Source organism: Oncorhynchus tshawytscha, linkage group LG25 (assembly GCF_018296145.1).
Source record: "Oncorhynchus tshawytscha isolate Ot180627B linkage group LG25, Otsh_v2.0, whole genome shotgun sequence".
NCBI lineage: Eukaryota > Metazoa > Chordata > Actinopteri > Salmoniformes > Salmonidae > Oncorhynchus > Oncorhynchus tshawytscha.
The window spans coordinates 23,215,247-23,236,284 of NC_056453.1; the positions used below are offsets into that span (position 1 = coordinate 23,215,247).

General features: G+C 48.5%; 1 protein-coding gene across 1 annotated transcript; it reads right to left on the reverse strand.

Annotated features, from left to right (window-relative positions):
* Nucleotides 1–39: 39 nt before the first annotated feature.
* fscn2b (fascin actin-bundling protein 2b, retinal) lies at nucleotides 40–17,652 on the reverse strand. Its single transcript, XM_024388049.2, has 6 exons — nucleotides 17,557–17,652; nucleotides 16,584–17,310; nucleotides 11,434–11,590; nucleotides 2,207–2,328; nucleotides 1,891–2,058; nucleotides 40–1,700 (listed from the first exon to the last, which is right to left on the reverse strand). The coding sequence occupies exons 1-6, from the start codon at nucleotides 17,650–17,652 to the stop codon at nucleotides 1,498–1,500; spliced, it is 1,473 nt and encodes a 490-aa protein (XP_024243817.1). The 3' UTR covers nucleotides 40–1,497.
* Nucleotides 17,653–21,038: the final 3,386 nt, after the last annotated feature.

A 21,038-nucleotide genomic window follows, 5' to 3' on the forward strand; every position in this document is an offset into this window, starting at 1 on the left:
GATTCTTGAAGAACTCCTGAGTGGTGCAGTGGTCTAAGGCACTGCATCTCAGCGCTAGGGGCATCACTACAGACCCTGGTTAGATTCCAAGCTGTATCATAACCGGCCGTGATTGGGAGTCCCTTAGAGCGACTCCCGGTGTCGTTAGGGTTTAGCCGGGGTAGGCCGTCATTGTAAATAAGAATTTGTTCTTAACTGATTTGGCTAATTAAATAAAGGTAAAATCAAAAGAATGAACTTGTAAATGTCTCATGAGCTTAGTTTAACGATCAGAACCCAAAATATAAGTCCTTGCAGCTATAGCTCTGTTTATGAATTTGAGAGTGGTTACATTTCTCCAGCCCAATCCCTCAGCCTTTAACCAAAACTGGTGGGGAGTGTGCTTTGATATTGTTTCTACTGTTGATTGCTGCTTAAAGATACATATTGATGCCATAAGTCAACAGTGCCAGCTGTCAGTGATTTTAGAAGGCTGGATAATGATGATTTAAATGGTTTCACTGTCCAGAGCCCGGTTTCCCAAAAGCACCTTGAGGCCTAAGTTCATTGTTAGAACCTTAGGATCTTATAATTCTAAATTGAACTTAGCCTTAAGATGCTTTTGGGAGACCAGGCCCAAATCCGTCTACACTTGTAAGATATCAGACCCACAATGTGTCTTTTAATGCATCTGGTCTATGCGATTAAAATACTCATTTTAATACCATGTATAGACATATTTCTAAAAATGTGGGCACAATCAGAATGTGAGAATGTGGACCATGACAGGACAAAGGACGCATGTTAGCGCCAGGTATAAACAAAGCAATGTGTTGACAATGGAAATATTAGTAGTTGTATTGCTGTTGTATCATGAATAGTGTTGTTGTAGCTAAAATAATGTTGCAAAATGAAAACCCAAGCCATGACTAGTCCTCTATGTGTGAGTATGGTACTTACTCTGAACCCTGACTTTTACTAGTAACATGCTAATTTTAAAAAACATTTTTAAAAAACCTCATAAGCCTATAAAGCATAGTGTTGTATGGAATCTGCCGTTGACTCACTGAACAGTGTTGACTCCAGCAAACATGATTAATTTCTTCTGACCAGGCTCTTCTGAGCTGAAAACTTGAGACCTCTGCCTTATTTTAAATGAACATTTTAGTCATTAAGCAGACACTCTTATCCAGAGCGATTTACAATTAGTGCATTCATTTAAAAGCATGTCTTCCCTCGACCTCCCCTGTAAAAAGAGTCTGTTTTCTCTTTGTGCCTTCTTCATTGGCTGGCATGCCAGGAGTAGGTTGAGGGGAGTGACAGGGGCAGAAAGGGACCTATGGGAGAGGGCAGAAGTTGCCACTAACTACTAGTCTAGGGTCAGATATTCTTTACCAATCTGTTCATTCATTTTTAGGACATGGGGGTTAGGGTAATCTGGTAATCTGCCCCAATCTGATCCTAGATCTGTGGTTAGGGGTAACCTCCGGCAGGGTAGGAGAGTGGCCCCCATATTGGTCAGTACTCCCAGAGAGCAGAGCTGTCGGGGGTAACCCCGTCACCCTTCAGCATGCCCCCCTGGCCTCGCAGGTATCTGCCGTTCTTGCCTCGGATGGCGATGCGTCCGTGCTCCAGGAACTCAAATGAGAAGTCATCTGGTGTCTCTCCGTCTGAACATACCAGACCACTGCTGTTCACATACCAGAACCTCCCTCCCTCACCTACAAGAGGTTAGTTAGAGAGAGACAACATGGACTGGCAGCACTATATGAAAGGCCTTTACACATCAAGGCAGATTGAAGCAGAAAGCAATAGATTAAAACAAGCAGTTGCACAAAACTTCTTACATTCTTCATGAAAAATGCATTGAATTCTATGCAATAAGCTAGAATGTGCATATCATATCCTCACCTTTGATGTGGTACGCCCCATCACTGAAATGCAGTGTGAAGATGTCATAGACTGATCTGTTGGCATCCAGCGTGTTGGAGTTCTTATGGTGGCAGATGAAGCCGTTCAATCCTCGCAGGATCAGCATGGGACGGTTTATCAGCTTTAGAATCAACTTCTCATCCTCACCTGATCAGGGAAGAGAGGGAGGGGAAAGAGAGGGAAGGAGGAGGAAGAGAGGTAGAGGTAGAAATTAAGGAGAGAGGAAGGAATATTAGGTTTAAAAAGCATAAGAACCATGGAACCCACTCACCCACTTAAAGACACAAACACTTACCTATGGAGTCGCTGATGGCTGCTAGCTGGCCGTTCTTCTTGGTGCAGATGTATTTCCCATTACTGGCTCTTAGTGCCACCCTGCGGCCCATCCACTCCACTGCAAACATGGTGTTGGCAGACCTGGATAATAAATGGTTAGTGTTGTGACTGGAGCTAGGGTTAGTGTTGTGACTGGAGCTAGGGTTAGGGTTGTGACTGGAGCTAGGGTTAGGGTTGTGACTGGAGCTAGGGTTAGTGTTGTGACTGGAGCTAAGGTTAGGGTTGTAACTGGAGCTAGGGTTAGGGTTGTGACTGGAGCTAGGGTTAGGGTTGTGAATGGAGCTAGGGTTAGGGTTGTGACTGGAGCTAGGGTTAGGGTTGTGACTGGAGCTAGGGTTAGTGTTGTGACTGGAGCTAGGGTTAGTGTTGTGACTGGAGCTAGGGTTAGGGTTGTGACTGGAGCTGGGGTTAGTGTTGTGACTGGAGCTAGGGTTAGTGTTGTGACTGGAGCTCGGGTTAGGGTTGTAACTGGAGCTAGGGTTAGGTTGTGACTGGAGGTAGGGTTAGGGTTGTGACTGGAGCTAGGGTAAGTGTTGTGACTGGAGCTAGGGTTACTGTTGTGACTGTGGCTAGGGTTAGGGTTGTGACTGGAGCTAGGGTTAGGGTTGTGGCTAGAGCTAGGGTTAGGTTGTGACTGGAGCTAGGGTTAGTGTTGTGGCTAGAGCTAGGGTTAGGGTTGTGACTGGAGCTAGGGCTAGGGTTGTGACTGGAGCTAGGGTTAGGGTTGTGACTGGAGCTAGGGTTAGGGTTGTGACTGGAGCTAGGGTTAGGGTTGTGACTGGAGCTAGGGTTCGTGTTGTGACTGGAGCTAGGGTTAGGGTTGTGACGAGCTAGGGTTAGGGTTGTGAATGGAGCTAGGGTTAGTGTTGTGACTGGAGCTAGGGTTAGGGTTGTGACTGGAGCTAGGGTTAGGGTTGTGAATGGAGCTAGGGTTAGGGTTGTGAATGGAGCTAGGGTTAGGGTTGTGACTGGAGCTAGGGTTAGTGTTGTGACTGGAGCTAGGGTAAGTGTTGTGACTGGAGCTAGGGTTAGTGTTGTGGCTAGAGCTAGGGTTAGGGTTGTGACTGGAGCTAGGTTTAGGGTTGTGACTGGAGCTAGGGCTAAGGTTGTGACTGGAGCTAGGGTTAGTGTTGTGACTGGAGCTAGGGCTAGGGTTGTGACTGGAGCTAGGGTTAGGGTTGTGACTGGAGCTCGGGTTAGGGTTGTGACTGGAGCTAGGGTTAGGGTTGTGACCGGAGCTAGGGTTAGTGTTGTGACTGGAGCTAGGGTTAGGGTTGTGACTGGAGCTAGGGTTAGGGTTGTGAATGGAGCTAGGGTTAGGGTTGTGAATGGAGCTAGGGTTAGGGTTGTGACTGGAGCTAGGGTTAGTGTTGTGACTGGAGCTAGGGTTAGGTTGTGACTGGAGCTGGGGTTAGTGTTGTGACTGGAGCTAGGGTTAGGGTTGTGACTGGAGCTAGGGTTAGTGTTGTGACTGGAGCTAGGGTTAGTGTTGTGAATGGAGCTAGGGTTAGGGTTGTGACTGGAGCTAGGGTTAGGGTTGTGACTGGAGCTAGGGTTAGTGTTGTGACTGGAGCTAAGGTTAGGTTGTAACTGGAGCTAGGGTTAGGGTTGTGACTGGAGCTAGGGTTAGGGTTGTGACTGGAGCTAGGGTTAGTGTTGTGACTGGAGCTAGGGTTAGTGTTGTGACTGGAGCTAGGGTTAGGGTTGTGACTGGAGCTGGGGTTAGTGTTGTGACTGGAGCTAGGGTTAGGGTTGTGACTGGAGCTAGGGTTAGTGTTGTGACTGGAGCTCGGGTTAGGGTTGTAACTGGAGCTAGGGTTAGGGTTGTGACTGGAGGTAGGGTTAGGGTTGTGACTGGAGCTAGGGTAAGTGTTGTGACTGGAGCTAGGGTTACTGTTGTGACTGTGGCTAGGGTTAGGGTTGTGACTGGAGCTAGGGTTAGGGTTGTGGCTAGAGCTAGGGTTAGGGTTGTGACTGGAGCTAGGGTTAGTGTTGTGGCTAGAGCTAGGGTTAGGGTTGTGACTGGAGCTAGAGCTAGGTTTGTGACTGGAGCTAGGGTTAGTGTTGTGACTGGAGCTAGGGTTAGTGTTGTGACTGGAGCTAGGGTTAGGGTTGTGACTGGAGCTAGGGTTAGGGTTGTGACTGGAGCTAGGGTTAGTGTTGTGACTGGAGCTAGGGTTAGTGTTGTGACTGGAGCTAGGGTTAGGGTTGTGACTGGAGCTGGGGTTAGTGTTGTGACTGGAGCTAGGGTTAGGGTTGTGACTGGAGCTAGGGTTAGTGTTGTGACTGGAGCTCGGGTTAGGGTTGTAACTGGAGCTAGGGTTAGGGTTGTGACTGGAGGTAGGGTTAGGGTTGTGACTGGAGCTAGGGTAAGTGTTGTGACTGGAGCTAGGGTTACTGTTGTGACTGTGGCTAGGGTTAGGGTTGTGACTGGAGCTAGGGTTAGGGTTGTGGCTAGAGCTAGGGTTAGGGTTGTGACTGGAGCTAGGGTTAGTGTTGTGGCTAGAGCTAGGGTTAGGGTTGTGACTGGAGCTAGAGCTAGGGTTGTGACTGGAGCTAGGGTTAGGGTTGTGACTGGAGCTAGGGTTAGGGTTGTGACTGGAGCTAGGGTTAGGGTTGTGACTGGAGCTAGGGTTCGTGTTGTGACTGGAGCTAGGGTTAGGGTTGTGACTGGAGCTAGGGTTAGGGTTGTGAATGGAGCTAGGGTTAGGGTTGTGACTGGAGCTAGGGTTAGGGTTGTGACTGGAGCTAGGGTTAGGTTGTGAATGGAGCTAGGGTTAGGGTTGTGACTGGAGCTAGGGTTAGTGTTGTGACTGGAGCTCGGGTTAGGGTTGTAACTGGAGCTAGGGTTAGGGTTGTGACTGGAGGTAGGGTTAGGGTTGTGACTGGAGCTAGGGTAAGTGTTGTGACTGGAGCTAGGGTTAGTGTTGTGACTGGAGCTAGGGCTAGGGTTGTGACTGTGGCTAGGGTTAGGGTTGTGACTGGAGCTAGGGTTAGGTTGTGGCTAGAGCTAGGGTTAGGTTGTGACTGGAGCTAGGGTTCGTGTTGTGGCTAGAGCTAGGGTTAGGGTTGTGACTGGAGCTAGGGCTAGGGTTGTGACTGGAGCTAGGGTTAGGGTTGTGACTGGAGCTAGGGTTAGGGTTGTGACTGGAGCTAGGGTTAGGTTGTGACTGGAGCGATTGTGAATGGAGCTAGGGTTAGGGTTGTGACTGGAGCTAGGGTTAGTGTTGTGACTGGAGCTAGGGTTAGGGTTGTGACTGGAGCTAGGGTTAGTGTTGTGACTGGAGCTAGGGTTAGGGTTGTGACTGGAGCTCGGGTTAAGGTTGTGACTGGAGCTAGGGTTAGGGTTGTGACTGGAGCTAGGGTTAGGGTTGTGACTGTGGCTAGGGTTAGGGTTGTGACTGGAGCTAGGGTTAGTGTTGTGGCTAGAGCTAGGGTTAGGGTTGTGACTGGAGCTAGGGTTAGGGTTGTGACTGGAGCTAGGGTTAGGGTTGTGACTGGAGCTAGGGTTAGTGTTGTGACTGGAGCTATGGCTAGGGTTGTGACTGGAGCTAGGGTTAGGTTGTGACTGGAGCTCGGGTTAGGGTTGTGACTGGAGCTAGGGTTAGGTTGTGACTGGAGCTGGGGTTAGTGTTGTGACTGGAGCTAGGGTTAGGGTTGTGACTGGAGCTAGGGTTAGTGTTGTGACTGGAGCTCGGGTTAGGGTTGTAACTGGAGCTAGGGTTAGGGTTGTGACTGGAGGTAGGGTTAGGGTTGTGACTGGAGCTAGGGTAAGTGTTGTGACTGGAGCTAGGGTTACTGTTGTGACTGTGGCTAGGGTTAGGGTTGTGACTGGAGCTAGGGTTAGGGTTGTGGCTAGAGCTAGGGTTAGGGTTGTGACTGGAGCTAGGGTTAGTGTTGTGGCTAGAGCTAGGGTTAGGGTTGTGACTGGAGCTAGAGCTAGGTTTGTGACTGGAGCTAGGGTTAGGGTTGTGACTGGAGCTAGGGTTACTGTTGTGACTGTGGCTAGGGTTAGGGTTGTGACTGGAGCTAGGGTTAGGTTGTGGCTAGAGCTAGGGTTAGGGTTGTGACTGGAGCTAGGGCTAGGGTTGTGACTGGAGCTAGGGTTAGGTTGTGACTGGAGCTAGGGTTAGGTTGTGACTGGAGCTAGGGTTAGGTTGTGACTGGAGCGATTGTGAATGGAGCTAGGGTTAGGGTTGTGACTGGAGCTAGGGTTAGTGTTGTGACTGGAGCTAGGGTTAGGGTTGTGACTGGAGCTAGGGTTAGTGTTGTGACTGGAGCTAGGGTTAGGGTTGTGACTGGAGCTCGGGTTAAGGTTGTGACTGGAGCTAGGGTTAGGGTTGTGACTGGAGCTAGGGTTAGGTTGTGACTGTGGCTAGGGTTAGGGTTGTGACTGGAGCTAGGGTTAGTGTTGTGGCTAGAGCTAGGGTTAGGGTTGTGACTGGAGCTAGGGTTAGGGTTGTGACTGGAGCTAGGGTTAGGGTTGTGACTGGAGCTAGGGTTAGTGTTGTGACTGGAGCTATGGCTAGGGTTGTGACTGGAGCTAGGGTTAGGGTTGTGACTGGAGCTCGGGTTAGGGTTGTGACTGGAGCTAGGGTTAGGGTTGTGACTGGAGCTGGGGTTAGTGTTGTGACTGGAGCTAGGGTTAGGGTTGTGACTGGAGCTAGGGTTAGTGTTGTGACTGGAGCTCGGGTTAGGGTTGTAACTGGAGCTAGGGTTAGGGTTGTGACTGGAGGTAGGGTTAGGGTTGTGACTGGAGGTAGGGTAAGTGTTGTGACTGGAGCTAGGGTTACTGTTGTGACTGTGGCTAGGGTTAGGGTTGTGACTGGAGCTAGGGTTAGGGTTGTGGCTAGAGCTAGGGTTAGGGTTGTGACTGGAGCTAGGGTTAGTGTTGTGGCTAGAGCTAGGGTTAGGGTTGTGACTGGAGCTAGAGCTAGGTTTGTGACTGGAGCTAGGGTTAGGGTTGTGACTGGAGCTAGGGTTAGGGTTGTGACTGGAGCTAGGGTTAGGGTTGTGACTGGAGCTAGGGTTCGTGTTGTGACTGGAGCTAGGGTTAGGGTTGTGACTGGAGCTAGGGTTAGGGTTGTGAATGGAGCTAGGGTTAGGGTTGTGACTGGAGCTAGGGTTAGTGTTGTGACTGGAGCTCGGGTTAGGGTTGTAACTGGAGCTAGGGTTAGGGTTGTGACTGGAGGTAGGGTTAGGGTTGTGACTGGAGCTAGGGTAAGTGTTGTGACTGGAGCTAGGGTTAGTGTTGTGACTGGAGCTAGGGCTAGGGTTGTGACTGTGGCTAGGGTTAGGGTTGTGACTGGAGCTAGGGTTAGGGTTGTGGCTAGAGCTAGGGTTAGGGTTGTGACTGGAGCTAGGGTTCGTGTTGTGGCTAGAGCTAGGGTTAGGGTTGTGACTGGAGCTAGGGCTAGGGTTGTGACTGGAGCTAGGGTTAGGGTTGTGACTGGAGCTAGGGTTAGGTTGTGACTGGAGCTAGGGTTAGGGTTGTGACTGGAGCGATTGTGAATGGAGCTAGGGTTAGGGTTGTGACTGGAGCTAGGGTTAGTGTTGTGACTGGAGCTAGGGTTAGGGTTGTGACTGGAGCTAGGGTTAGTGTTGTGACTGGAGCTAGGGTTAGGTTGTGACTGGAGCTCGGGTTAAGGTTGTGACTGGAGCTAGGGTTAGGGTTGTGACTGGAGCTAGGGTTAGGGTTGTGACTGTGGCTAGAGTTAGGGTTGTGACTGGAGCTAGGGTTAGTGTTGTGGCTAGAGCTAGGGTTAGGGTTGTGACTGGAGCTAGGGTTAGGGTTGTGACTGGAGCTAGGGTTAGGTTGTGACTGGAGCTAGGGTTAGTGTTGTGACTGGAGCTATGGCTAGGGTTGTGACTGGAGCTAGGGTTAGGGTTGTGACTGGAGCTCGGGTTAGGGTTGTGACTGGAGCTAGGGTTAGGTTGTGACTGGAGCTAGGGTTCGTGTTGTGACTGGAGCTAGGGTTAGGTTGTGACTGGAGGTAGGGTTAGTGTTGTGACTGAAGCTAGGGTTAGGTTGTAACTGGAGCTAGGGTTAGGGTTGTGACTGGAGGTAGGGTTAGGGTTGTGACTGGAGCTAGGGTAAGTGTTGTGACTGGAGCTAGGGTTACTGTTGTGACTGTGGCTAGGGTTAGGGTTGTGACTGGAGCTAGGGTTAGGGTTGTGGCTAGAGCTAGGGTTAGGGTTGTGACTGGAGCTAGGGTTAGTGTTGTGGCTAGAGCTAGGGTTAGGGTTGTGACTGGAGCTAGGGTTCGTGTTGTGACTGGAGCTAGGGTTCGTGTTGTGACTGGAGCTAGGGTTAGGGTTGTGACTGGAGCTAGGGTTAGGTTGTGAATGGAGCTAGGGTTAGGGTTGTGACTGGAGCTAGGGTTAGTGTTGTGACTGGAGCTCGGGTTAGGGTTGTAACTGGAGCTAGGGTTAGGGTTGTGACTGGAGGTAGGGTTAGGGTTGTGACTGGAGCTAGGGTAAGTGTTGTGACTGGAGCTAGGGTTAGTGTTGTGACTGGAGCTAGGGCTAGGGTTGTGACTGTGGCTAGGGTTAGGTTGTGACTGGAGCTAGGGTTAGGGTTGTGGCTAGAGCTAGGGTTAGGGTTGTGACTGGAGCTAGGGTTCGTGTTGTGGCTAGAGCTAGGGTTAGGGTTGTGACTGGAGCTAGGGCTAGGGTTGTGACTGGAGCTAGGGTTAGGGTTGTGACTGGAGCTAGGGTTAGGGTTGTGACTGGAGCTAGGGTTAGGGTTGTGACTGGAGCGATTGTGAATGGAGCTAGGGTTAGGGTTGTGACTGGAGCTAGGGTTAGTGTTGTGACTGGAGCTAGGGTTAGGGTTGTGACTGGAGCTAGGGTTAGTGTTGTGACTGGAGCTAGGGTTAGGTTGTGACTGGAGCTCGGGTTAAGGTTGTGACTGGAGCTAGGGTTAGGGTTGTGACTGGAGCTAGGGTTAGGGTTGTGACTGTGGCTAGGGTTAGGGTTGTGACTGGAGCTAGGGTTGGTGTTGTGGCTAGAGCTAGGGTTAGGGTTGTGACTGGAGCTAGGGTTAGGGTTGTGACTGGAGCTAGGGTTAGGGTTGTGACTGGAGCTAGGGTTCGTGTTGTGACTGGAGCTAGGGTTAGGGTTGTGACTGGAGTTAGGGTTAGGGTTGTGAATGGAGCTAGGGTTAGGGTTGTGAATGGAGCTAGGGTTAGGGTTGTGACTGGAGGTAGGGTTAGTGTTGTGACTGGAGCTAGGGTAAGTGTTGTGACTGGAGCTAGGGTTAGTGTTGTGGCTAGAGCTAGGGTTAGGGTTGTGGCTGGAGCTAGGGTTAGTGTTGTGGCTAGAGCTAGGGTTAGGGTTGTGACTGGAGCTAGGGCTAGGGTTGTGACTGGAGCTAGGGTTAGGGTTGTGACTGGAGCTAGGGTTAGGGTTGTGAATGGAGCTAGGGTTAGGGTTGTGACTGGAGCTAGGGTTAGGGTTGTGACTGGAGCTAGGGTTAGTGTTGTGACTGGAGCTCGGGTTAGGGTTGTGACTGGAGCTGGGGTTAGTGTTGTGACTGGAGCTAGGGTTAGGGTTGTGACTGGAGCTAGGGTTAGTGTTGTGACTGGAGCTAGGGTTAGGGTTGTAACTGGAGCTAGGGTTAGGGTTGTGACTGGAGGTAGGGTTAGGGGTGTGACTGGAGCTAGGGTAAGTGTTGTGACTGGAGCTAGGGTTAGTGTTGTGACTGGAGCTAGGGCTAGGGTTGTGACTGTGGCTAGGGTTAGGGTTGTGACTGGAGCTAGGGTTAGGGTTGTTGCTACAGCTAGGGTTAGGGTTGTGACTGGAGCTAGGGTTAGTGTTGTGGCTAGAGCTAGGGTTAGGGTTGTGACTGGAGCTAGGGCTAGGGTTGTGACTGGAGCTAGGGTTAGGGTTGTGACTGGAGCTAGGGTTAGGGTTGTGACTGGAGCTAGGGTTAGGGTTGTGACTGGAGCTAGGGTTAGGGTTGTGACTGGAGCTATGGTTAGGGTTGTGAATGGAGCTAGGGTTAGGGTTGTGAATGGAGCTAGGGTTAGGGTTGTGACTGGATCTAGGGTTAGTGTTGTGACTGGAGCTAGGGTAAGTGTTGTGACTGGAGCTAGGGTTAGTGTTGTGGCTAGAGCTAGGGTTAGGGTTGTGACTGGAGCTAGGTTTAGGGTTGTGACTGGAGCTAGGGCTAAGGTTGTGACTGGAGCTAGGGTTAGGATTGTGAATGGAGCTAGGGTTAGGGTTGTGACTGGAGCTAGGATTAGTGTTGTGACTGGAGCTAGGGTTAGGGTTGTGACTGGAGCTAGGGTTAGTGTTGTGACTGGAGCTAGGGCTAGGGTTGTGACTGGAGCTAGGGTTAGGTTGTGACTGGAGCTCGGGTTAGGGTTGTGACTGGAGCTAGGGTTAGTGTTGTGACTGGAGCTAGGGCTAGGGTTGTGACTGGAGCTAGGGCTAGGGTTGTGACTGTGGCTAGGGTTAGGGTTGTGACTGGAGCTAGGGTTAGTGTTGTGGCTAGAGCTAGGGTTAGGGTTGTTACTGGAGCTAGGGCTAGGATTGTGAATGGAGCTAGGGTTAGGGTTGTGACTGGAGCTAGGGTTAGTGTTGTGACTGGAGCTAGGGTTAGGGTTGTGACTGGAGCTAGGGTTAGTGTTGTGACTGGAGCTAGGGCTAGGGTTGTTACTGGAGCTAGGGCTAGGATTGTGAATGGAGCTAGGTTTAGGGTTGTGACTGGAGCTAGGGTTAGGGTTGTGACTGGAGCTAGGGTTAGTGTTGTGACTGGAGCTAGGGCTAGGGTTGTGACTGGAGCTAGGGTTAGGGTTGTGACTGGAGCTCGGGTTAGGGTTGTGACTGGAGCTAGGGTTAGGGTTGTGACTGGAGCTAGGGTTAGTGTTGTGACTGGAGCTAGGGTTAGTGTTGTGACTGGAGCTAGGGCTAGGGTTGTGACTGTGGCTAGGTTTAGGTTTGTGACTGGAGCTAGGGTTAGTGGTTGGGGTTAGTCTTAGGTTTAGAGCATGTGTCAAACTCATTCCACAGAGGGACGAGTGTCTGCATGTTTCCGCTCCTCCCTTGTACTTGATTAATGAATTAAAGTCACCGATTAGTAAAGAAATCTCCACACCTGGTTGTTTAGGTCGTAATTGAAAGAAAAAAAGAAAAACCTGCAGACACTAGAGTTTGACACCTCTGGTTTAGAGTTAGAGTTACCTCTCTGTGGTCGTAGTCTGGATGCCTCCGTGGGCCACCAGGGCCCAGTATTTCCCCTCGTTGGTCCGAAACAGACACTTCCTGCTCTCCTTGTCAATCTCCATCTGGAACGTCTCCAGGTCCGTCTCGTCCTCCTGGTTTGCCGAGATACTCACACCTGGGAGGGGCCAGAGGTGTGAGGTCAGTCAAATTCAGTTCATGGTATGTTCAGTTCGAAATCAATCCAAGTTTTATTGATACTCATAACTGTCAATACAGGCTGTCTGAAATCCATGGGCACGCACGTTTACACACTCACACATGCATGCCCTTATACACCCACATGTGGATGGCCCGTAACCCACCATACTGTCAAAGACCTCTGTCCATTATGCAGAATACAAATAGCATTAACATTAATTAAAGACACAGGCATGCACGCAGACAGGCAGGCAGATTCTACCAACCCCTTTACTAACAGTCTTCTGCACTAGGGTCCTCCTTAGTTAATTTCAACCTAGCTTTCTAAAGCAACTATTGGCTTAGTCTAAAAAAAACTATTCTCTATCTTATCACCAGGGCTTGTGTTTCTGTTTGATCAGATTCCCCTCTCATCTCAGCACTGCTTCACACTTTATTGTCCAATTTCATGTGTGTGTGTGTGTGTGTGTGTGTGTGTGTCCATTTCACACCACACCATCCCCATAACAGTCTGCTGAGCTCAGCTGTGATCAGACTACAGCCCATCTAAGAGAGAAAGAGGAGAGAATGAGAGAGAGGAAGAAGACAGGAAATCAGGGGGTATCAATAGAAGCTTTTATACCTCAGGGGGTATCAATAGAAGGTTTAATACCTCAGGGGGTATCAATAGAAGCTTTTATACCTCAGGGGGTATCAATAGAAGGTTTAATACCTCAGGGGGTATCAATGGAAGGTTTTATAACTCAGGGGGTATCAATGGAAGGTTTTATAACTCAGGGGGTATCAATAGAAGGTTTAATACCTCAGGGGGTATCAATATAAGGTTTTATAACTCAGGGGGTATCAATAGAAGGTTTTATAACTCAGGGGTATCAATGGAAGGTTTTATAACTCAGGGGGTATCAATAGAAGGTTTAATATCTCAGGGGGTATCAATGGAAGGTTTTATAACTCAGGGGGTATCAATGGAAGGTTTTATAACTCAGGGGGTATCAATAGAAGGTTTTATAACTCAGGGGGTATCAATAGAATGTTTTATAACTCAGGGGGTATCAATGGAAGGTTTTAAAACTATCTGATACTGCATCTATCTGATATCTTGAAAGGCATTGCTGACACTACAGTTGGTCAATCATACCAAATGGTGCACACTGACTGCTACATAGCCTAGGGCAATGGTTTTCAAACCTCTCCTCGGGGATCCCCAGACGTTTAGCAATTTTGTTGTAACCCTGAACTAGCTGAGCTGATTCACTTAAGGTCTAGCTGTGGATAGTTAAAATACATTAAACGTTTGTGGGTCCCCAAGGAGAGGTTCAAAAATCACTTGCCTAGGGTAGAGTGTGCTAGTCTACACTCTTAGAAAAAAAGGTTACGTCTAGAACCTAAAAGGGTTCTTTGGCTGTACTCATAGGAGAACCCTTTGAATAACTAAAAAGGGTTCTACCTAGAACCAAAAAGGGTTCTACCTGGAACCGAAAAGAGTTCTCCTATGGGGACAGCCGAAGAACCCTATTGGAACCCTTTCTTCTAAGAGTGTAGTGTAAGGTTTAAAACAGACCGCAGACCCATCTCCAATTCCTGGTGATGGCCTACCTGGAAGCCCGCCCACCCGCCTGCCCACCCAAAACTGGATCAGGCACGACTAATACATCAGAGAGTCGCTCTGCCATCCATTATTAATGATGCCACAACCCACTGTCCCTCTCTTCCTCTCTCTATCCCTCTCTCTCTCCCCTTTGTATCTTTCTCACTTGCTCTCCTCCATTGCTATTCTCATTTTTTTCTCTTTCTCTTTGTTTATTTCACGGCATCCTTTATCTGTCTATCAGACCGTAGCGGGATGAAGTGTGTGTGTGTGTGTGTGTGTGTGTGTGTGTGTGTGTGTGTGTGTGGGTGTGTGTGTATTTGAGCGTTCGTCTCTCTTACAATTTCTTCCCAGACCAGATCGATGTACCCGAGGGAGTAGAGAGAGGTGACGACAGACATGATAACAGATCTGACCCACACACACACACACTCACGTACACACACACACACACACACACGCTCATGGACACACACACACACACACACACACACACACACACACATGCGCATGGACACACACACACCACATGGGCACTTTAATAGAAAGAGAGTGGGTAGGCAGTAGAGAGAAAGAGAGAGAAGTATCAAGTCAGTTTCTGAGCCTAGTTGTGTCTGTAAACTATCTGACGGTGACACGTCTGCTCTTCAGGGAGAACTGGCAGTCCTGTTGATTTATGTGCGAACACATAGAGAAGGTGACTTCTTCTATATCTGACTATGCTCTCCGCTCTCTCTCTCTCTTACTCCTCCTCATGTACTTTCACAACCACTCTCTGCTCACTTTCCTCTCTTTTCTCTATTTCCTCCTTTCCCATCACTCTCCCTGTATATGCTTTCCCCTTCCACCCTTCTCCTCCTGTCTACCTCACTAACCCTCTCTCCCCACCCTCTCCCCTGGCTGTTCCCCACAGTCTTTCCCTTTCCTCTCCTCCATTAACTCTTTTTTCCTCACTTGCCCTTCCCTCTCCTCCTTTATTCTCTTCGCAGCTCTCTCCCTGGGTCGCCCTCTCAACCTCCTTTATCTCCATCCCTGGGCTGGGGTCTGTGGCTGACTGACTGACCCAGTTGTCTTTCTGATTTGTGGGCTGAGTTGCTATGGGCTATGCCCCTGGTGTGCTGTTGGCCAGAGACCCATAGAGTTAGAGTAGGGCTTGGGTTTCTGAAAACAGACTCCCCGCCTTCAATGAACAACCGCCCTGGCACTATCAATTATTTAACACACTCTGCACCTCATCACTCACCAATACAGGAGTGTTTGTAAAAGAGAGAGAGAAAGAGAGAGACAAAGCTTGTGTTTGTGAAAGAGAGAGTGTGTGTAATGCATGTTTGTAGGTACAAGATGGAGAGGGAGAGAAAGTGTGTGAGTGCATGTGTGTCTGTGCACTTGTCGTCTGAGTGTGTGTGTGTGGGTGTGTGTGTGTGTGTATGAGAGAGAGAGAGAGAGAGAGAGAGAGAATGAGAGTGGAAAAAGTAAGTGTAAGGAAATGTTTTGTGTATCCTGTTTGAGTGTCTTTCAGCACTAGCATAGAGGTGTGTCACCGCCCTTTCTTCCCTGCCCTCATGAGGTTTCCTGTACCCCTCAGGCCTCAAGGTAATCACTTTCTGCTCGTCTCACTCAGTCATTTGGTTATTGCAGATCGTAGTGCTAACCAGGAACAATGAGCCACAGCTACAGTTACAACCCTCAGGTTAGAGTAACACTACTCCTCAGACAAGAATATTCACCAAAGACCACAGCATCAAACACACGGACGATACACAGAACACTCTAGAGATTCTAGGAAAAGATTCTCTCTCGATGAGATTCTAATAACACTGTAGATTCTGGAATCATTTACCGGGTCTATGACATTATCATAGACCCGGTAACTGATTCCAGAATTGTTTGTGGCTCGGGCAATGGGAAAGAGGCACAAGTTACTACATTATCATATTATACAGTGATGCTGACACTATTAATCAGTAACACACTTTTCACAGTGGTCATGCATGCAGGTTAGGCCAGAGATGAAGTCTACACTGAGATGAAGTCTAAACTGCACTGGAATAATCAGCCATTATAATTTGCCAATCTCATTCCCACTGACCTGGTGACCTGTTTTCTGAGCCTGAAATACAAAAAGACTACTATGCTGCAGAGGGGTTTAAGCTACTGGTAGGAGGCAGTGGAATGATACTACAACACTGGAACTTCCCTTTTAACAATACAATAATGATATGTTAGAAATAGAACAAACGATCAACGCATGCACAAACATGACCACATATCAGTATTTATGCTGCAGTAGTTTATGTGTCGGGGGCTAGGGTCAGTTTGTTATATCTGGAGTACTTCTCCTGTCTTATCCGGTGTCCTGTGTGAATTTAAGTATGCTCTCTCTAATTCTCTCTTTCTCTCTTTCTTTCTCTACCTCGGAGGACCGGAGCCCTAGGACCATGCCTCAGGACTACCTGACATGATGACTCCTTGCTGTCCCCAGTCCACCTGGTCGTGCTGCTGCTCCAGTTTCAACTGTTCTGCCTGCGACTATGGAATCCTGACCTGTTCATCGGATGTGCTACCTGTCCCAGACATGCTGTTTTCAACTCTCTAGAGAAAGCAGGAGCGGTAGAGATACTCTTAATGATCGGCTATGAAAAGCCAACTGACATTTACTCCTGAGGTGCTGACTTGCTGCACCCTCGACAACTACTGTGATTATTATTATTTGACCATGCTGGTCATTTATGAACATTTGAACATCTTGGCCATGTTCTGTTATAATCTCCACCCGGCACAGCCAGAAGAGGACTGGCCACCCCTCATAGCCTGGTTACTCTCTAGGTTTCTTCCTAGGTTTTGGCCTTTCTAGGGAGTTTTTCCTAGCCACCGTGCTTCTACACCTGCATTGCTTGCTGTTTGGGGTTTTAGGCTGGGTTTCTGTACAGCACTTTGAGATATCAGCTTATGTATGAAGGGCTACATAAATACATTTGATTTGATTTTATATCAACTGCGTTCCTCTCGTCTTCGAGGAAACACCCAACCTCAGACAATATGATAAGGAATCTGAAGACTACATTACCCATAATTATGGAACAGTCTTTATCGGCTGTCAATCAGCCATATCGAATGACAGTGGTGAAGGTCCATGCATATTCAATACGGCTGCTAATGTATTTTCTGTACATCTGAAAGCTCAGTTACCACAGTAGGTATCAAGTGGTACGAGAATATGAGGTAGTAGTAGTAGCAGTGGTAGTAGTTGAGTAGTTTTAAAAGTGACACATGAGGAGAGGGAGAGAAAACAAAAAAGAGAACAAAAGAGGTGTATACTGTATATTTTTGCGTGTGTGACATCTATGTTCATACTGTGTTTTGTCTACTGTGTGTGTCTTACGTTGCCGTATAGACACGTATTTCCCATTGGCTGCCATCAGCACCACCTGAGGGTGGCTCTCCTCCAGGTCAAACAGCTCGTCCTTCCCCGGCTTGCTGCACCTGCCAGACCTCAGTGTCCCCGTGGGGCCCATGGGACTCAGGTACTTCCCCTCACAGTCCTTAAACGCCAGCTTCCCACACTTCAGCTCCAGCGTGTACCCCGTGCCCCTCCCGCTCTCCGCTGACAGCTTCCCGTCGTTGACAAGGTAACGGCTGTCACAGGTCTTGAGCCGGTACTTCCCCTCCAGGTAGACGAGCGTCAGGAGCGCCGCCACGCCCCATGGAATGTTCCGGTCCACGGCGATCTCGCCGTCGTCGGGTGACAGGTGGGCATAGCGCTTGCGGGCGACACTGAGCAGGTTGGCCTGCGGGTGGAGCGCCAGGTGCACCGCCCATAACTCTGCCTCTGTGATAACTTGGGCGAAGCAGGACAGATAGTCCCGGGAACCTCCGAATAACCTCAGGTAGGGTTCCGACTGAAGTGCCCAGCGGCCGTCTGACTGGGCAGCGATTAGGAAGCGGCAGTCTGTGTTCCGGCCCTCGGCCTCACAGGTGACCTTGCCATCCTTGTCGGAAGCCAGGTAGCGGCCCAGATGGCTGCGGAGGTAAACCACCTGGGGGTCCTGGGAGTCCTGCTCTAATGTCCACACCTGCTTCCTCTTCAGACTCGGGGCCGACGCATTCACCTGATGGAGGAGAGATCACTGTCAAGAGCACTGGGAATAGACCGTTTTCACTTGTCTACCTAAAACACCTTCCCTCTTCCCCTGTCTTCACCCTTTCTAACTCTTTCCTGCTTTAGATAAACTTCTTTGGCATCTACTCTACTCTGGCATGAAAACTACAAAGGAGTTGGCTAAAGCAGGACCAGACTGGTACCAGTCTAGACAGGAACACAGTAAGACTAAGCTGTGTCAGATGAGGTATCTCACCTTGAAGCCAAAGGCCTCTGCGGTGAGGTAGCGACTCTCGTGGTTGATCAGACCAAACTGCAGCTTCAGTGGACAGTTTGTACCGTTAGTGGGCATCCTGGCCTGGGGGAAGGAAGAGGAGGAGGGATGGGAGGAAGAAGAATGTGTGGCGGAGGGGAAGAGTGGGGAGGGGAGGGCATGGGGGTATGAATGACAAGTATGAGGTGAGGTTAAAAGGGTGGGCAGAATTAGGCAATAAAATATGAGAAGAAATCAATGAGGAAGGTAGCTATAATGCAGGGACTTTGTCTTCTACATTTTCTTTACACAGATTTATGATCTACTTACTGTGGTTATTTGGTTCCTTTCTGTAGTTTCTGTGATTCCTATGCTCCTAATTCCCAGATGAAAACGTTTCCTTTCAAATTGCTCCTCTTCTTATTCTGTTTCTCCTCCCTTCTCCGTCTCCTCTCCACCTCTGTTTCTCTCTGGTGGTAGTGAAGGGCTCTTTCTCGTCTTTTCTCTTTCTGTCATTCAGGGCTCATGTTTTTTTTCCTTCGGTTTCCTAATCAGGATTATAGTAATCAGCAGGGCTCAATACTGCAATCCAACAAGTGACGTCACCCTCTCCACCTCTCCTCTCACAATTTCTTTCAAACTACCTCTCCCCTTCTCCATCAATTGATATTTTCCCCCTTCTCTATCTCCCTCTCTTAGTCTTCCTCTCACTAAATCGTTACCTTTGGCTCTGTCTCACTCTAACGCTCTTCCTCTATGCTTCCCCCCCTCTGTTTCTTTCTCTCCCTCTCTCTCTCTTTCCCTCAGCCAGTCTCTCTCTTTTTTCAATTCCCTGTTATTTCTCTCCCAGTTCCTTTCTCTGAGATTACTGAGCCACTGATCTCCTGACCAGTCTCCAACCTTGGCCTTAGTGACCAGTCAGTAACCCAGTCACCCAACCAGTCAGCCAGTCAGTCAGTCAGTCACCAAACCAGTCAGTCAGTCAGTCACCAAGTCACGCAAACAGTCGGTCAGCCAGTCAGTTAGTCAGTAACCAAGTCACCCAACCAGTCAGTCAGCCAGTCACCAAGTCACCCAACCAGTCAGTCAGCCAGTCACCAAGTCAGTCAGTCAGTCGGCCAGTCACCCAGTCAGTCAGTCAGTCAGTCAGTCGGCCAGTCACCCAGTCAGTCAGTCAGTCGGCCAGTCACCCAGCCAGTCAGTCAGTCAGTCACCAAATCAGTCAGTCAGTCGGCCAGTCACCCAGTCAGTCAGTCGGCCAGTCACCCAGTCAGTCAGTCGGCCAGTCACCCAGTCAGTCGGCCAGTCACCCAGTCAGTCAGTCGGCCAGTCACCCAGTCAGTCAGTCAGTCAGTCGGCCAGTCACCCAGTCAGTCAGAGTCGGCCAGTCACCCAGTCAGTCAGTCAGTCGGCCAGTCACCCAGTCAGTCAGTTTTTATTTGTTTTGTCATTTTTATTGTTGGGGGGTTACAGGTAGAATATTCATATCAATTCACACACTCAGTTTATACCACATGTACCGTAGGCTGACAGTCAAAAGAAAAACTAAGAAATACACACAGAGAAATTATCATATTGATCACACAGGATTTTGTAATAATGATGGGGTGACAGATAGCCTCGAGGTTAGAGCGTTGGGCCAATAACTGCAAGGTCGCTGGGTTGAATCCCAGAGTCGAAAAGGTGAACAAATCTGTTGCTGTGCCCTTGAGCAAGGCACTTGTGTCTCAGGGGGAGTTGGGATATGCAAGAAACACATTTACATTCCACACTTGGGTGTAACAGGGCAAATATAAGCACCCCCCAAATGATTATACCCTGGCGACCAGAGAAAACCCTCCCCATACCACTTCTTCCCCGTGGGTCTGAAAGCAAAGAATAAAAAATACAAAAATGTTTCCTTGGTGTTAAATACAGTCTGTGAACAAACTTAAAATGTGTAAATTGATGGTTTGGATTACAGGAAGCAAAGGCCATATTTTTCCAGTTATATCTATGGACCATATTTTTTTAATGGCCAGCTTAGAGTATGAGCTTTCCAAATGTTTATATAGTTTAGAGATCAGTCCTTTCAGGGGACCCCAGGTCATTTATTTATAAATCCCATCATTGGATGGTTTGGTAGTTGGGTTTCCCCAGCATACCTGACCTAAGTTAGAAATATAGATATCAAGGGTACGGATTCCACATTTGGACCATTGGGGGGGATTTCCCAATTTCCCATCAATTTCTTGATAGTTGCTGGTTGAAAATACTTCTAATTTGCCGGGAGATTCGGCTTTCTATGGTGACATCACCATGGGGTAAACTGGCTAATAGACCAATAACAAAGAGTTCAAAATCTCTCTGCCAATTACAGCTAGTTTATAGTTGCCCCCTCCCGATTCAGACCACTCCCAGACATTCCTAGAATTATTCTTGCTTGAGAAATAGTTTTTTTTGCTATAAAGCTAATTTTGCCAATTTTAATGGAAATCTATTAGTAAGGCACTTAATTGTTACCTAGAAATGATTTGATATTGACATAAAAAACAGTGGTGTGTATTCATGGATGCTAAGGGAAGCCAGGCTTCCCCCCCAAATTGTCCTATAATGTTTTTTTAAAGATAAAATAATGTATCTTTTGTCTCTCTGTGTTTCATAATTGTCCTTCAATTCGCAAGTGGCTGAAAGTATCTCACCGGAGAAAGCATCTGAGCAAGCGAAACAGTGCCCCTCTGTCTCTGTGTAGCCTTCTATCTGATGCTGTCAGGTCAAAAAGTGTATGACATTGTTGCCGCCCATTGCATTGAATGCAAAGGAAGCCAGGGAGCATTTGGCCTCCCTTGATAAAAAGTATAAAATAATAGCCAATCAGCGTTGAGCTAAACTGAATGAGCTCAACTGTGATTGGGCCCGGCACACCAAAAATAAATGTTAAGGGAAACCAGTTTGGATTTGGCTTCACACCAATCACATCACATCGAGAGTGAAACATAATTGACAGAAAAACTTGAATTGTTGCATCTCGTGTTGTTGTCCTCCGGTGGCTAGCAAGCTAGCTAAAATTGTCCCTTTCCTAAATTAGCCATGGATGGAGATAGGGATTTGGACTTGTGGTTTTACTTAATTTTCCATACAGGGCAATGATTATAATGACGATTCTGATCCAATCAAAAATTCATACATTGTGCCCCTGGCCTGAGAGGATGGAAGTTCAAAATGTAGTTTGACATAGCATGCTAATGTTAACTAGCTGGCTCATCTTTGCCTATGTATGGAAATTAGGCTTGCGAGCATGCATTTTAGCCAGGTTGCCTAGGACAGCAAAAACTAAAAGTGTGTACTGTATAACAGAGTCATAGACCGTTTTGTCAACATGAAAGAGAGGAGGATGGCATTAGCGTTTCTATACAAGTAGGGTGACTCAAAATGTTTTTTCTACTAGCACGAATGTAAGCACACACACACACAGAAATCAGAACCATGGACAACCACATCATATT

What these genes read in the sequence shown, in the direction of transcription:
- fscn2b (XM_024388049.2), bottom strand. Translation starts at nt 17,652, where the DNA reads ATGCCCACTAACGGTACAAACTGTCCACTGAAGCTGCAGTTTGGTCTG. An exon ending in CAGAGGCCTTTGGCTTCAAG is followed by an intron (nt 17,311 to 17,556) that starts GTGAGATACCTC and finishes CTCCTCCATCAG; the next exon opens with GTGAATGCGTCGGCCCCGAG. An exon ending in CAGACTACGACCACAGAGAG is followed by an intron (nt 2,329 to 11,433) that starts GTAACTCTAACT and finishes TTTATTATCCAG; the next exon opens with GTCTGCCAACACCATGTTTG.